This window comes from Camelus ferus, chromosome 10, assembly GCF_009834535.1.
Source record: "Camelus ferus isolate YT-003-E chromosome 10, BCGSAC_Cfer_1.0, whole genome shotgun sequence".
NCBI lineage: Eukaryota > Metazoa > Chordata > Mammalia > Artiodactyla > Camelidae > Camelus > Camelus ferus.
In genome coordinates, this window is record NC_045705.1 from 61994423 (window position 1) to 62012015 (window position 17593).

Here is a 17593-nt window from a genome sequence, read left to right on the forward strand (position 1 = left end):
CAGTAATTCCAGACCTTTTCACTGAATATCCCATCATTTGCCATATTCAAGTTTACATACATGCATGCAACTATTTGAGAAATCCCTACTATTCCAAAAACGATTTTATTGTTGTGAATGTACCACATTGTTTTAGATGTATCATATAATTATTTCCATTATCATAGAGGACAAATTTCTCCATGTGATTTTCTTTTTGTCATTTTCTTGGATATGCTTGGATTTCCATGTTTCTATATGAATTTTTAAAATCACTTGTTAAAGCTGTAGCATATTTTGCAATTTGGACTTAAAATCATAGACCACTTTGGGGGGAATTGAAATATTATTTTTACGATTTATAATATTAAGTGGTATTATTTGTAGACTCTTACTGCATACCTTATATTATTCTTTTTAATTACATAATTTTTCCTTTCAAGATCTTGCTCATCTTTTGTCATATTTACATCTACAAATGAAGGCAGTTCCTTTCTCTCTTGAAGATCATTACACACCTTTACATTTTTTTCTCTCATTGAATTGGCATTGGACAACTTCTGTAACATTGGAAAGAGGAAGAGTATTTGCTGTTTCACTTCTATATGTTGTTTGCACTTGAGTGTGTGAGTGTGTGTGTGTGAGAGAGAGAGTACGTAGAGTTATTATTGCAGATATTCAATAAAAATAGTTGAGGAAATACAGGCCAAGGTTAAACATATTTTTTTTTATTACTGATTAACTTTAACTATTTACTTTGTAATATTTTTAAGTTTACAGAAGAGTTCTATAGTGCAGCATCCCCATATAGTCTCTACCCAGTGTCCTATAGTACCAGCATCCCACATAAACATGGCACCACTTGGGCAACACTATTAACTAAGCTATAGACTTTGTCAGGGTCTCACCAAATTTTCTAGTAATGCTCCTTCCAGTTCCAGGATTCAATCCAGGATACCATGTTGTAGCTAATTGTCAAGTTTCCTAAGTCTCTTCTCACCTGTGACAGTTTCTCAGACTATCCTTGTTTTCCATGACTTTGACACGTCTGAAAAATATTGGTGAGCTATGTTGTAGACTGTCCCTTCAGTTTGGGTCTGTCTGATATTATCCTATGATTAGGCTAGATTTTATATTTTGGGGGGAAGAATTTGACATAGGTCAAGTGCTCTCCTCACTGCCTTTCATCAGGACACTTATGAAACCTACATGACATCATTAGTGAAATTGAACATGGCTACTTGATGAAGGTGGTGCCTGCCAGGTGCCTCCACTGTGAAGTTACTATTATTTTTTTTTCATCTTCTATTCATTAGAAGTGAGCTAATCTGTTCAGTCCAAATTCACAGGGAGGAGAAATGAGAGCCACCTCCTGGAGAGAGGACCATCAAAGCAAATGCTGACATCTGCTAAAACCACCACAGTAATAAATACATTAGAGAAGATATTTCAAGGTTGTGCAAATACCATCTTTCTCCTTAAAGTTTCACCTGCCAGTTTTAGCATTCACATGGAGATTTTGCCTGAGGCGATCACTACTGTGATGTTCCAAATGTCATTTTCTACATTCCTCATTTCTTCTTTACTTATTAGTTGAAGTCTTCTGTAAAGAAGATTTGTCTTTTCTCTCTCTTTTATTTATTAAATCATTTATTTATTTCTTTATGGACTAATGGATGTTTATATTACTCTTTGGGTGATGACCAATATTTATCTTGTTGCTCAAATTTTTCCAGCTCTGACCACTGGGAGCTGAGTTGGTGCCAATGTAGTGTTGACATGCTTCCTACCTTTCCTCCTCTTTTTAGCACTTCCTTATTTTCTAAAATTACAAGATGCTCAAGTTCATTTCCCTATTGTAGACATAGAATTTTCATTTCTACAGGAAGCCCTGGTTCCTTTTTTTTTTTTTTTTGAGAACTACATTTTAAAAATCCCATGTGGTTCATTCTAGCAGCACCTCTCCCCCTTCAAGTGTGCTTATTTATAACGTGGTTCCTAAATGTAAGAAATCTGGCAACAATTATCCAAAATTTATTTCCTTGTTGAACTTTAGTATTGTTGATCTGAAATAAGTAGATTGCCAGACATCTCTCCAGCAAAGATGGTGATCCACTGAGAATTTCAGCTGAATTATTTGGGATCATCAGAAAAATTCAAATTCAGGGTCTGCAACCATGGCAGGCTATGTGCCAGTCCCTGCACAGCAAGGGAAGGAGGGAAAAGGGACTTGGGAGGGCCATAGTGAACAAAGGGTCCATGGCTTATCATTAGCTCAGTCCTTGCCTGGAAGGAAACGGCCAATTTCTTCTTCAAATTGGACTCTGCTACTGTTTCAGGGTGTGGCAGCTTCCCTTTCTGGTCTCCACACTCTATTTGATTGAGGTTTCTGTATATTAATGCTTTATGGTATACATGTAAAGTTGTTTCAGCATTGCTGAGCAGTGTTCTTATAAAAAATAAAAACTTACCTACTGGAGTACAGCACTAATGTACAGTCCTTTTCATCTTTAGCCTTAAGGGATGCAGTCAAAGCCTTTGTTTCCGTTACTCAGGTCAGCTCCTTTCAATCCCACCTCTTCTAGTGAAGCTTTCATGCATTTATAATACAGTTTAATTCACTTTTCACAGTCTGCATTTCATCCTGGGCTCCACAGATATCCTGGTTGACTTTTTCTTTTTTGAGGGGAAAAAATACAGGGGAATTATTATCTTGACAGGAAGCCACATTCTCTCCTTGACTATTTTTCTGATGAGAAATTACATGATCCTTTGTTTAGAATCTCTCTACACAGCATTCCTTTCTGCCCTCTTTGTAGAAGCAGTGTTGTGTAGTGAAAATAGCACAGCTTTATAGTAATAAAACTCAAAACTCACAAGGGAATGATATTAACATTTATTGACTATATACTATGTCTAAGGCTCTTTAGGTGCGTGTATTTATTATGCAGTTTAATTTGGCCCTCAGAACAGCCTTCTGACTTGATTAAAAAATAGGAGAAGTTGGAGGGAGAAGTTAAGGTTAACTCTGAAACTACTGGGTTTTACACCCTGCTACTTTGTATTTATTATCTCATTTAATCACAACAACCCTTACAAGTGGGTACTATTATTCCTATTTTGACGGGAAAATCAGAAATTCACCCATAATCACATAGCTCATAATATACTAGCTCATATTCAATTCGAGTTGGAATACATCAAAACTCAAATTTTTGAAATGGCTATTCTATAGGTTGCAACATGCTTCTTCTTATCTTTTCTTCATTGAGTCTTACAAAAGTCCTTCAGCCAAGCCCAGGTTTTATCTTGGGTAGGCTGGGACCAGGGCAGCAGCTATGGTGTGGTTTAGAATGGATCCTACAATCGATGTTTTGACTTTCCTCAGGGAGGGGATATTTTGGAAATGTCTCAGAAAGAAAAAGAGAAAAAATACATTATTCATGACTGATGATGACTGCTAAAAACCAATAGGAGTGAAAAGAAAATTAGAGAATGCTAAAGAGAGTGATTGGAATGCTTAATGGGAGAGACAAAGAATGAACTCTTGATATTTCAAAATACAGTGTTTTGAGGGGAGGGTATAGCTCAGGTGGCAGAGCACATGCTTAGCACGTGCGAGGTCCTGGGATCAATCCCCAGTACCTCCTCCAAATATAAATAAATAAATAAACTTAATTATCTCCCCTTCATAAAAAACAAACAAACAAAAGCAAAACATGTGCTTTGAAAAAAAAGTTTTTTATTTATTGCTTTTTGAAACTTCCTGATGAAACTTTCTCCAAAAAGAATCCTATGAAAAATCTCTATGAAAACTTATTGTATCTGATGAATTAGCAATTTGGGAAGACCTTGCAGTATGCAATCTGTAAGCCACTAATATTTGTGGGATGTGTCTATTCATTTTACTCCTGGTTTACCAGCAAGCTGGGGACATTGGAGACATGATTGATTGATAATTGGTTTATCTATTCATTCATTCATTCATTCATTCATTCATTCACTCATTCAGTAAATATTGTGCTCCCACCATGTGCTTTGCCATTGTGTTAAAAATTCAGAAATAAAACTTAAGTTGTAGAATTATTTTGTCCCTATTTTCATTGAATGATAATTTGTTTAGTTAAATGTTTAAAATAAAACTCCAACCAAATAAAGAGTAATGTAAGTGGTAACAATTTGATACCTATTAAAGAAGAATTAGAGCCATTGATTTAAGCATTTGCCTCAGGATAAATTGTCTCACTCGTAACTGATTTAAATGATAACTTAGATGTGACTCTGGACTTAGAGTTTTGAGTTGATACTGGAACAAGTTATGGCTATTGGGATGGAATGAGTCTATTCTGCATGTGAGGAGAACATGAGAAATTGAGACAAGTTTTGGATGCCTGTCATATCCCTAATAAGATATCTACAAAAATAAACAACTTTTAATGAGGAATTTATAAAAAAAAAATGGGGAAAATTTCTAGAACAAAGCCCGTGGGTCTCCAGTTTGATAATGGTTACTGGCTTTGCAGTGAAATTAATGTGTAAGGTTGACTTTAACATTATGTATTTCTGACTATTTCTGACTTCTGGGGATTAAAAGACATTATGAAAGTTCTCAGAGAGAAAATATGGCACATACGAATATCTGGAATTAAAAATTGCATTGAAATTCTCAAAATAATTCTGGAAGTAAATGGAGTGAATAATTCTGGGTAAATAATATCTTCCAGTTCAAACTCTATACCTTGCTAGAATTCAATTAAGTCTAAAAGTGTAGATGAAAAGGAAATGTTCAGATCAGCAAAGTCTCAAACAGCACATCACCCAGACACCTGTTCTCAGCTTGGGGCCGGGGAATATGTCCTACCAACATGCAATAACACACTAAGAAAGATGCAAAGGGGGCTCAAGGAAACAGGACATCCAGGATAAGACGAGGCAGTGGGAATCCTAGTGTGATAGCTGTGTGGCACATTTATAGGCACCCAGTCCAGACAGAAACGTGAGGTGACACCTCATGTAGAAAAAGACATGTGATACATCACTCTTCCAGGGCTAGCAATGTGAAAAAGAGGATGGATAGGCGATTTGTACACCCCTTGTAAGGTATTAGAAGATGAAATTATGCTTTACAAAAATAAGCCAATAAAGAATAGGAAATTACTAAAAGTTTTGAAATAATACTGAAGAGAGTAAAAATGAATCTGACCAAACATTCAGATACAATTATAGTGGAAGGAGATGGGGAAAGGAAGGACGCTTTAAGAAAACTAACAGCGCACCATCCACAATAAGGAGTCAGCTAATGTCTACACCTTGTCTGTGACTCTAGGTGTCTTCTTGGTCACAAATCAACAAGTATATTTTGCATTTATAATTTTCCCAGTTGAAAAGTGTCATTCTGGAGAGTGGAAGGGGTGTGGGCAGATAAAGAATTAACATGTGCTGGATCTTGGCAGTTAAGTGTCCCAAAGGCTGTAACAGAAGTTAAACTGCAATTTTAGAAACAGATCCAAAAGACTTTAAGCACTGGGCTAGTCTGTATAAATATTGCTCTTTGCTTTTCTGAAGTCATGTAAATGAAGACACAGAGGTTTTCTCTTCAGTCAGGTTTGAACTTAGCTTTAGGCCTTTCAGAACCACTTGTTTTGCTCTGTGAACAATATTTTTTCATTTCCTTCATTTATGTAACCAAATTTCCCACGAAACATTGGGAGCTCAGTATCAGTTTCAGCGTCTATCACCTCTTAATCATATTTATTGAAGCCATATTTGGCTCTGGGCTGTAGAAATGAAACAGAGAGGAAGAGAGAGAGAGTGAGAGAAGGCAGGGGCTGGGATTACTTTGGGAGTATCAAAAAATACCCTAAAGAGATAGCAACTGTCAATTTGCAACATGCAAATTTGTGCATATTTATTTTAAGTGAATTGAGCACTCAGTTTGAGAAAACAATTTTTCAGATGGGATCTCAGAGCAAATTGCCTTTGAGTTTGGGAAAATAAGCCCAGTGTGTATCTGAGAGAAGACACTTTGCTTGTCATAGGCGCCGGATGTTGGAGGAAATGTACGCGGTGGGGAAGAAACCTTTGTGATATTATCGCTTCCTTTCAGGCAGAGGCATGATTAAACCTCATCTTGATAATTTTCCCCCACCAAAAAAAAAAAAGGTATTTTGTCATATGTTTCAATGTTTACTAATGTGAAAGATGGGAGAGCATGTCTATAAGGACCCAAAATGAGGGCATAGAATAGGACAAGCCTCCAGCAGGGGGTCGGAAGAAGATGCTGGTGGAAACTGGGATATGAAACAAGTCGAAGATCGTAAGATCCATCAGTTACTGATTTAAATTTTGTAAGTTTCTGTTGAAAGTTCTCCTAAAATAGCATTGTGTCCAAACCCCAAAGACCATCTTCAGTCTATTTCTGGTCTAAATCTCAAGTTTAATTTCTAATTATTCTCTGCAAGCTTAGTGAACTATTATACACTACTCCCAGAAAACATCATAAACAGGCATTTCTTCAGGTCTTTTTCTGGCAGATGTGGTGTGATTTCACCAAAGGAGAGGAGGTGAATGAAAACTCCTAAGGCTATCATTTGAAGTCTTGGTTCAAATGTTACTTTCTCTGGGAAACTCTTCCTTGAATTCTACACACCCCTTACCAAGTAGAACTGTTTCATCCTGCTGTGTGTCCCAGCAGCCTCTGACATATTGGCAATACCATATCATTTATCTTTGCTCTACTATGTTAGATTGTGAGCTGGACGAGGGCTGGGACCATGGTGTTTATCTCTGCACACTTGCTGATGAGCAGTGCCAGACACTGAAGATCCCTTTTGGATGAATGGATAAGTGAATGAGGTTTATTAATTCCAATAACACACTGATCGGGTCCACCACTTCCTGAAGACCAAGTGGGAAGATGGCCCATGGGTTAATACTTTTGTGTTATGAAAGGTATGCTAATATATCTTTTAGTGTCCCTTGGTCACAAACATCTTAAGTTTCTTGGAGTAAGAGCAAAAATTTTATCACAAACCAGAAAGACAGCACAAAAGCACAATTTGTTGTATCTTCCCATTTAATAAGGAGCCATTCAAGGTTATGTCTGTGATTAAACCGAAATAAAGAGTCCCAAATCTGTGAATCTCACCTGTGTATTCATTTTACTATGGTCTACCTAGTTACGCTATTCAAATGAATACATTAGTTTAGCTAATTTAAACATACTGCTCAGTCCAACACTGCTTAGATCTATCTATAGGATATATTATCAAGTCATGTTCCTCAGTGTTTCCACAGTTCCATCCTTGCCATCACAAAAATTAAACCAGCAGAGAGTCAACTTGATGTTTTAGCAGACAATGGAGTCTTTAGTGTGGAATATCTTAGTTTTCACACTCTGCTAGGAATGGGTCCTGGGAGTTAGAACTCTGCCTGTCCAATTTCTGAAACCATCTGCTGCAGAGAGCCATATAAACAGAGTCCAAAAAACAGGAAGAAAGAGAAAGCCTTTAAATATTGTAATCAGAGACAAATCCAGAGATTCAGAGACTAAGACATACTCATACTTGCAAACAGTGCTTCAAATTTAGATTACATGTGAAGCCAAGTCTGTCTAAAGCACAGTGGGAGTGCTTCCGGCATAGGAATGGCTAAACTGGGTCACAAGCAGAGAAAGCTCCAGGAGAGAAGCACAATCTCTTTCTGTTCTGCATTTCTTTCTCACTTCCTCAGTCTCTGCTAAACCATGTCATTTTTCAGTTCTGTGAATCTTGCTGGTTTCAGGCAGAATTAACCTCCAGGAGTCTCAAATCTCTATTTCACACTCATCCCTATTCAGTAACTCAATTTGGCTCTTCATTATAACAAGAAGAACCCTGGTGATCTTAATCAGCTGGGGAACTTATCTGTCGGACAGATGTCTTCAGAATGAAGATAACCATTAGTGTTACAAGCCAACCCATCTTAACTGACCATCCGGAGACACTGTGAGAGGAAGCCCACCGAGGCTCACTGTAACACTTCTTCACCAATGGAGAGCTCAGTGAACGAGGAAATGGACACGGGAAACAGGAGCAGAACAGACCTTGCTCTCCCAGATCCACACGGGCCCTCCAGGTGGGTACAGGCTATTCTTTTTTTCTATTCCCAGTCTCTTAGTGAACCGGAGATAGTAACAGTGCTGGGGAGAAGCCAAGTCGTGAATTTAGGCATGGACCATCTGGTTTCATTCATATACTGGGTATGCAGAAGTTATCTGCTAGACGTTCTCAGTAGTTCTGTCTGGTTGATGGGGAGGGAGGTTTTTACTTAGTGTGTAAATTGGGAACAACTTAAGTGATTTTTCTAACAGAAGAGGCTCATATTCTTGGTATGAGGTAGGGGAGTCTTCACTGTCAATACAGATGTCTTGCCTCTGTATTTGATACGTGTTAAGGGACAGAAGCTTTTCAAAATGAACTTGGGCTTCTTTCTGGTTAGTCTTTGTGAATCTCAAGCTGTGGGATCCTGCCCCACGGTTTAGTGGGGAAATGTTCAAGGAGTGAAATCTGGTAGAGGTACATAATTTGGTTTTCCTTTGAATACCAACGATTAACACATGTTAAGACTTTCCTTTCGAAGAGTTTAGGAGAAGCTGAATCCAGAGCATTGGGAATCCATATTGGATTGAGTATCACTGCAAAATATTAAGCATACTCCAATGCTTTAAGAGAGACAGCATTTCCAAGTAGCCTCCTCTGAGGATGAAAACAGGAACAGAGATCAACAAACTCTTCAAAGCCATTCTCCTATGTACATGAAATTGAGTGTGTCATTGACAAAATATATTCAGATATATTTCTATGTTAAAAAGACTGAAAGATTCATAGGTAAACATGTCTATTTGATTGTTTTTATTTTTACTCATCAGCATAGATTAATGGTAAAAAAACTTGATGATAATTCTAGATTAAGAATAAGAAGACTTGGCATGGTTTTTGTTCCATTTTGTTCCATCTAATCACTTACGAGTTAGCTGATCTTGGCCCACTAACTTGGACGCTCTAAGCCTCAGTTTCTTGTATTTTACAATGAAGATTTTAATTGCAGGATTGCTTTGAAAAAATAAACAAGCAAAATCCTCCCTTCTGCCAGTTGAGAGTTTTGCAAAGGAAGTTAGAGGATTTTCTCATGACTGCAATTCCATTTAAATCCATCACAGCGTGCCTGAAATTGAACTTCCAAAAGTTTCTCTCCATGAGAATGTCTTACTGGAGAAGCCTGCCCCATCCCCACGACGCCAGACATGGCTAACTTTCTTGAAGAAGGAGCTGGAATTCCTGGGGGTGAGTGAGCCTCCTCCAACCTCAACCAGAGTAAAGACTGGCTCTAAGAAAGAGTATTTCGTGTCATCAACATAGCTTCCCCACCAGACTCATGGGGAGTGAGAAAAGATGGTAGATGAAGAGTTGATGCTCAGTGGGCACTCACTGGGTTGGGCAGAAAGAAGCATTTCCTCATGAAGACTAGGATAAGAATAGCAAATAGGATCTGCCAACTCTGGTCAGTTGGCAGGGAATTCATATCATACTGTGAAGGATTCATAATCTTTACCTTCACTAAGATGGAAAGAGCCAATATTGATGACCATCATTGAGTATGTAAATTAAAGGCACAGGAGAAATGTATTGGCTGTCCCTGGACTAGGTCATGCCTATATAAATTCTTAGTGTGGCCAGATGATGCTGGAAAATATCTCATTTGGATCCTTTCTCAGGACTACCTAAGACAGCAAAGCCATGTCTCATATCTGGCCTCAAGGATAAGAAAATTGATGTAATCTTAGGAAAGTATCTTCTTATTGCACAAAATGTATGTATTTTTCTACAGGTGACACAAATTCTGGTTGGTTTGATATGCCTTTATTTTGGAACGATTGTCTACTCCGTGTTCGATGTTTCAGAATCTGGTGGAGACGTTTTTTCATCATTTAAAACAGGCTACCCATTCTGGGGAGCAGTATTTGTGAGTATATGTTTACAACTGTCTCTGAAACAACACTGTACATGGCTTTCCAGATCAGATATAACCAAATTTTTATTCTAGAATATATAAATACATTCTAATATGTGTATGTAAATATATATATGTATTTGTAGTTTACAAAGCACTTTGGGTTAAATATATTAGCATGCTTTCATCAGATAAGAAACCTGAGATCAATAAAAGTTAAATGAATTGCTCAAGGGACATTTAGCTAATAAAAATTCAACTTAAACTTTCAGAATTCAATTCTAGAAAACTTTCCCTAGCACTATTCATCAGGAAGGTTATTTTAGTGAAGAGAGGGGGAAGAGACAGCTGAGGTGAGGGGAACATGCCTGAAAGATATTTGATGAACTTCTACTATGCTCTAGAAATTCTTTGAGGTCCTTTCTTATTGTAGTTCTTTTAATCATTGTCCTATTTAGAGAAACTAGATGGCTGAATGAGATCACAAAGATATATAGCTTTATGGAGGAATAACTGACATACAGTAAGCAAGTTACACATACTTAAGGTGCACAATTTCCTAAATGTTGACACATGAATATACGTGTGAAAACATTAGCACATCAATGTAATGAATAAATTCATCACTGCCCAAAGTGTCCTTGTGTCCCTTGGTAATCTCCCCTCCCTCCATTCCTTGTCTTCCCATCCTCAAGAAACCACTTGCTTTTTGTCACTCTAAATTAGTTGGCATTTTCTAGAGTTTTGTATAAATAGAATTATACAGCATGGGCTCTCTACTGTCTGGCTTCTTTCACTCAGCATAGTTATTTTTGATTGTTCCTTTTTTTTTTTTTTTTTTTGTATCAACAGTTCATCCACAAGGATGCATTTTAACTCCATAAAAGGCTGCATTGGCTTGGCACTCTGCCAAATACTTAACTGTTGGGTCACTTGTTCAGGACCTTCTTTGAATTTTTGCCATATTTTATTTAAAACTTCTCCCTGCTGTTTTCTCATTCTAAACACTTAGCTTATTAGAGATCTCTCAACTCATCACACAATCTGAATCTTCAACATTTTTTTTGAGTTTGTGCTATTGGTGTATATATGTTTCACCATGTACATTTTCATAATTACTCTATGTCCATGTGATGATATATGTCAGACTCTAGAGACAGACCCATGATCCTTGTGCAAAGGGGCTGACTCTGCAACACACAAGATGCTCATACAATTACAATAAAATGAGAATAGCGTGATAACATACTCACGCACCAGATGCTGTGGGACCTTACTACACTTCGTAGTGACCCATGGACCGTCAGGGTTGGCATCACCTGGGAGCCAGGTAGAAATGAAGAATTCCAGGCAGGACCTACTGAGTTTGCATTTTGACAAGCCCCGCATGTAATTCATATGTACATTTAATGCTGAGAAGCTCTCTACAGGAAACTAAAAAAATAAAATGATAAAAAATTTAAAAATAAAAATAAATTAAAATTAAAGAATAGCTTTATAGAATACCTAAACTTTACCTTCTATTTAGAGAATGGGGGTGAAAGGGATGCAGAGAAGAAGAGAGACTCACTGTGCTTTTTTCTTTTCCCTCCTCCCTTTTGGACAGTTTGCTATTTCTGGATTTTTGTCATTTATATCTGAAAACAAACGTACAACATATCTGGTGAGTTGCATTCTATCTTTGTACAGCCTTGCAAAGGTAAAAAAAAGATTAATTTTAAGAGTCCTGAAGGAGACATGCCATGTGTCTCTTATATTATGAATAAATGTGGATATGTGATTTTTTTCCAATCTACTTTTGTGTTGGATAAAATCACTAAAAATATAATCATTAAAATACCCACTGTATCCTTTAAAAAGTAATACATGTATTACCTTGACACCTGTTTTTTTATTATTATTATTTTTAATGTTCCCCACCCAGGGGGGGAAGGTAATTAGGCTTATTTATGTTTTAGAGGAGGTACTGGGGATTGAACCCAGGACCTCATGCATGCTAAGCACGCGCTTTACCATTTGAGCTATCCCCTCCCCCTCTACCTTGACACCTGTTGAAAAAATATCCTCACACCACCTTTGTCCTTGTAAGTATAGTTCTGTGATCAAACAAATGATTTGTTTCCAAATAAGGAGTCTATTTAAGGAGAGACTATGAGCATCCACGTGGGTCTTCCTGAATGCAGTCCTAGAAAGAAAATTATAGACCCTTATTAAACAAGTATATTTTCAAGAGTTCCCTTTTTAATCTATATTTTGAATAAATGCAGAGTTTCCTGGCTATATCCAGCCCTGAAATGCAGATAGGTTCGCTGAATGTTGTGGCAGGCGCAGGACTAGGTCTAAATGTTGTTCTCTGTCATCAGATACGAGGAAGTCTGGGAGCAAACACTGTCAGCAGCGTAGCTGGGGGAACAGGAATCGTCATCCTGATCATCAACCTGAAAGCAAGCTCAGCTTATATCCACAGTTGCCAGGAAAATGATCAGAGTAGCTTCTGCTCTGAGGCTTCCTTTTCCACTGTGCGTATTTCTCATGGGAAAGCTAAGACTCTAGGTCCTAATCTAACTAAGAAAACCCCTTTTCCTTTCCATGAGTGTGATCCTTTCTTGCAACTCCTGTCAGAGAATGCTGCGTTCTTGAGTCTTATGTGCAGACATGGGGCAGCCCTAACCCCAGCTGAATTCTGCAAGGGTGGGTCCTTTGCTTTGAGTAACCATCTCCTGGTTTTCCCATGTGTGTGTCATTTTATAGAAACTGACCACGTAGAGGGTGATGAAAACAGGGGCTACTGTAAGGGAGCATGCTTTGGGGACACCAACCTCATGACTCTACTTGTCTTTTCGGTTCTTGTTGGATGCTGCTCAACAGGAAATTGTGGCGATGATCCTGTTTCTCACCATTCTGGGGTTCTGCAGTGCGGTGTCAGTCACGGCGTACAGGATCGGAGAAGTACTGGAGCAGAGTAAGGTAGGCAGACCCTGATACCAAGTCCCACACCATACGCTAAAGAACTTGAGCTTTGTTGCCTAAAAATTATGGCCTGGGTTTCCTGCACTATTTCTCCCAGAAAATGATTTCTCCAAGTTTCAGTATTTTGGTTTCCAAATCTCATGTTTTAAATCACATGTCCCACGCATAAATAGCACACATCTCATAGCAGATCCCTGTGACTGAGGGTTAGGAAAATAGGATCTTCATTATTTTAGAAAATGGAGATGCTTTGGAGTACGTTAAGTGTGAGAGATGAACGTACAGGTAGCATGTGAAGGAACCAGTCAGATATCTGGGCTTATTTTCTGTCCCAGAAGAGCTCTGTTATATTGTTCCTTCTCTCTCTTTTTTTTCTGGGCGTTTATCTTCCCTCTTGCTCTGAAGCCCCAATATTTTTTCCTCCTGAGTTTACTACTACCACTTGCTTTTCCACTTGCCTTTCCTATTTATTACACCTTTGATAATGAAAAATAATTACAGATACTTGATGCATAGGTATTTAGATCTTCCAGATAAAACACTCTCTTCATCTGTCTACTTGCCTAAAGCATTCAAGTCTGGCTGCCTTTTTTGACCCCTTTCCTCCAAAGATAAATAATACAAGAGATATACCAAAGTTCAGACACATAATAGTCTCACCAACTTCTCATCGACTGATGTAATTTCTCTTGGGTCCACGTGGCCAGACAATCTGGCTTGGTTTGTTGGAGGTGGAGGGAATAGAATGTAATGGGAAACTGTGGGATTCAGAAAGACAAAAGGAGATGAGATATACCTCTTAAACAAGTCTTCTAGTGGTGGAAAATTCTTGGTGATTGATACTGAATGATTTTTTTCCCTCCTCAGATTCCAGAAGATGGTCTTTATGAAGAAGTGAACATATATTCACCTATTTACAGTGAGTTGGAAGACAGAAGGGAGACAACTTCTCCCGCTGATTCATAAGAATCATGTGTCTGGAAAATTCTGATTCACAGTAGAGGGTCTAGAAAGCCGAGATCTTTGTTTAAGGGGCTACTGGCAAAATTTCAGTTCTTTCTGTGACCTGCCAGCTTTACGTTATAATATAGTCTCGGGGTGGCAATATTCTGTTTTTGTGGTTTCTGTTCACTTAGACCTCCCTCTCCATTTGTAGATACAATAGCCTCCTATTTTTCTTGTTTTCTGTTGTTATCTCACACCCATCCCTCCTGGGAAGTCAGTGTGTAATAAGTAAGCATTTACATGTGCCAGTGGGGAAAACTGTACAAATGGGGACAAGACGAAGTCTTGTGAGTTGAGTTGAACTTTAATGGTTTGATAATGTTGGGCTCTTAGTCTTTTTTAAGAGTTCACAAGAACTGGAGACGTGCGTGATACATGTCCCCCTACTGGGCTGCAAGCACCTTGAAGGCAAAACCCATTCAGCAGATGTATGTTGAGAACCAACTAAGTGTTTGAAGTTTTCTACACTTGTTTCTTTCACATTATATATTCCAATGTTTCTTACATGGTGGGTGCTCAGTATGGATTTATGGAGTGAGGACTGGAGATTGGGGAGGGTATACCACCAGGTCAGGCCAGAGGTAGAGTGGAAAAGGAGAGAGATATGATTCTGAAGTGACTTTGGAGGAGCTAAGAAGACCAAATTGACCAATGTTAAAAATAGATTTAGGCAAATAATCGTATAGAGATTTGAATAGAGAGTCTGTGAGTATGTAGTAAATATTTTGGGATGCTCCAAATGGGTTCTAGCAATGGGCGCGTCCAGTCTATGTTTGCTCTTACACGGAAAAAACAACATGCTGTCACTGAAGGATTACTAATCTTACCAAGTGCAGGGAGTCTGCATTGGAATCCCAGTCCTATTGCTTATTAGTGGAGTGAGTTGTAGCAAATTGTTTAACCTTTTACTTAATCTGAATTTTCTTATCTGTAAAATTAAGATATTAGGAATACTTTACCTGCCAGCACTAAAAGTCTGTTGTGGAAACACAGACACACACACAGTTACACACACACACACACACACACACAAAAGTGCTCTAAAAGAGAAAGGGATTATTATATAAATTAATTAATTCATATATACATATAAGCAATCTACAAATTTTAGTAATCTCTAATAATATAAAATTTAAGTCCATTTCATCTTAAGAGTCCCACCCACTAATCCCACTTCAACTTTCCCTTTAATAGGCTTTGTGCTTGAAATGTTCTGCCTTTCTTTTCTATGCTTACTTGAATTTCTTCTTTCTGTAATGCTAATCCGAAATCCCAGCTGATTAAATTTTCTAGTTGTTTGTTCCTCTTTCTAGATGATGAGTTTTTCTAACCAAATACACACACACACATCTTACACTAAATGTAACTTTCTATATGCAAATATTTTGTGTCCCCTTGATAATAATACATTTTTTTCCAAAGGCACCAAGTCTCATGAAAATCTTTATCTTGCTTGAATCACCAGCATATTCACTGAGACAATATTGTTGGATAATGTTTGCAGATTGATGAACAAGCAGTAGGAAGTTTAATCAAGTTACTCAGTGTCTGGTGAGATGGAAACCAGAAGTGCAAAGACCATTTAGTGAGGAATTTGAAATGAGAGAATAAATTAATGAAGACTTAAGCTAAAATGAAGTCAGTTGAAATGGAGAGAAATAGTCATATCTGAAGCCTGGAGAGAAAGAGTAATGGTCTTCTTGTTAACAAGTTGAATTAAAGGATAAAGTTAGGAAAGCAATTGGTTGATTATCAAACACATTATATGTTTGAATCTAAAATCAAAAAATATCTGGTAATGTTGAGAGAAATGATAAGAAGTCAAAAATACAAATTGATTAAGTGACGAGTACAGACAGACCCAGATTAAGCTCAGTTTTATCCTGCCATTTTTAGGAAACCAAAGGAAAATACAATTGAAGAATGCCTGATGGTATCCAATACAGAGTGCTGGTAAAGACAAAATATGGTGATAGAGATTTAGTGTCGTTATAAGAGAGATCATCATTAAATGAAGCAGATTAACACTCTAAGAATTATTTTGAAATGAAAATAAAGCCAAGCTCACTTTTACATGTCTAGAATCAGAGAGGAAAAGGAGAAGGAAAAAAAATTATCTAGGGTAGAAGATGAGAGAATTAGCCAGAAAAATATATTGTGAAACAGTAGACAGCAAGTGGCTCCAAGCAGAAAGAGGTTAGACAAAGACTAAGTAACCATCAGAGACAGTATTCGCTGGTTTGGGCAAGAAAAGAACTTATAGGGCTAAATCAACTCCAGGTAAGACATGGAGATGAGGCAGAGAAAATAGCAATAGTGAAGGAATGCAAAAGGGGCAGAGAAATTCAAAGCAGGATTATGGTGATGAGTAAATGAATAAAGCATTTGCAGAGGTATTGAGAGAAAGAGAGAGAGAATGGGGGTATATGTGATGTAAGAAATAAGAGAGGAGATTGTGAATAGAAAATAGAGAAGAAAAATTACGCCAAGCCAAATGATTTTGTTGCTATTTGATATTTTTATTTTTAAGGGAAGGAGAAAGTATTTCACACCTTTAGCCCAAATTGTAGAGTCCCATGGAAGGACTGAAAAATCAGTTTGGGGTATTATTCACAAATTCATTAATACAATAATTAGTGACATTTTATTTACTTGGAATGCCAAAATTAAAAATTGATAGGTCGGTGTTAATTCCCCGAGACTATAAAAATGATCACGTAACCACACAATCAACTGTTGATTAAGTGAACTCTTATACTCATCTAACCTCAGGCCCATAGGTTTTCTATCTTCGTTTTTCTGAAATAAAATTTTGCTTCTCAAAACTTGATAGCAGCATAAACATATACCCTTTCACTGCATAGCTTATGACGCTGTGTCCATTCTTGACCATCCATAGGTATGACTCACATCACTTGCATGGCATATGTATTTCCATCCAAACTCCTAATCCTGGCCCACCAGGATCTCTAGAAGTGGATCCAGCCTATCTACATGACTGCATAATATACTGCAGCCCTTTTCGCCCACTAACTTAATGCTTTAACTACGTTGTTGGCTGTATTTCCTCTGTACCTCACACAATTGTAGTCTCAAGATCATTCTGATGGTTGTTCTGCCCCTGCCAGCCTTTTACCACATGCTCACTTCTTCAAGCATACACTGAGAACACAACTGGCCTGCCTTTCACACCTTTAGGGCCTCAAATTATCTTTCTGAAAATGTCTACTTAAAGGTCATCTTCTCCATGAAGACTGCCTAATGCACACTTACTTATCCAACCATAATTTCTTGTTTCATGATCACTTGACCCCATGGTGCAGCATGCTGTCAAGTCTTGGTGTGTTTGTGATCTCCTCGATGTATCCTCAATGACTAGTATTTGTTCAATAAATCGGAATCTTTTAACTTGATTTCTTGTTTGTGCTTGTGTACATGAGGGGGGCACTGATCAAGGATAATGGAGGATCAAAGCATCAATGCAATGATGCCAAGGACCAAGAACAGTTTCTGGAGCCTTCCTTCTTCCTTCTTGATTTATCAAATGGGATAATCTATAAATAACCCCATAGACAGAAAACAGACTATAAGAACAATCACCAGCCACCTCGTCAATAAATGATGGGATACAGTTGAAAGGAAACAGGAC

General features: G+C 37.8%; 1 protein-coding gene across 1 annotated transcript; it reads left to right on the forward strand.

Moving 5' to 3' along the window:
- The first annotated feature begins 7735 nt into the window (after positions 1–7735).
- On the forward strand, positions 7736–17357 carry MS4A2 (membrane spanning 4-domains A2). The gene is made up of 7 exons (XM_006193633.3): positions 7736–8094; positions 9179–9302; positions 9847–9981; positions 11576–11632; positions 12333–12488; positions 12838–12936; positions 13807–17357. Exons 1-7 carry the CDS (start codon positions 8009–8011, stop codon positions 13903–13905), a joined length of 756 nt encoding a protein of 251 aa, XP_006193695.3. The 5' UTR covers positions 7736–8008; the 3' UTR covers positions 13906–17357.
- The last annotated feature ends 236 nt before the right edge of the window (positions 17358–17593 follow it).

Coding starts and splice junctions, on each gene's coding strand:
- MS4A2 (XM_006193633.3), top strand. CDS start 8,009: ATGGAGAGCTCAGTGAACGAGGAAATGGACACGGGAAACAGGAGCAGA. Junction 12,489..12,837: donor CTGAGGCTTCCTTTTCCACT/GTGCGTATTTCT, acceptor GCTGCTCAACAG/GAAATTGTGGCGATGATCCT. Junction 12,937..13,806: donor AAGTACTGGAGCAGAGTAAG/GTAGGCAGACCC, acceptor TTCCCTCCTCAG/ATTCCAGAAGATGGTCTTTA.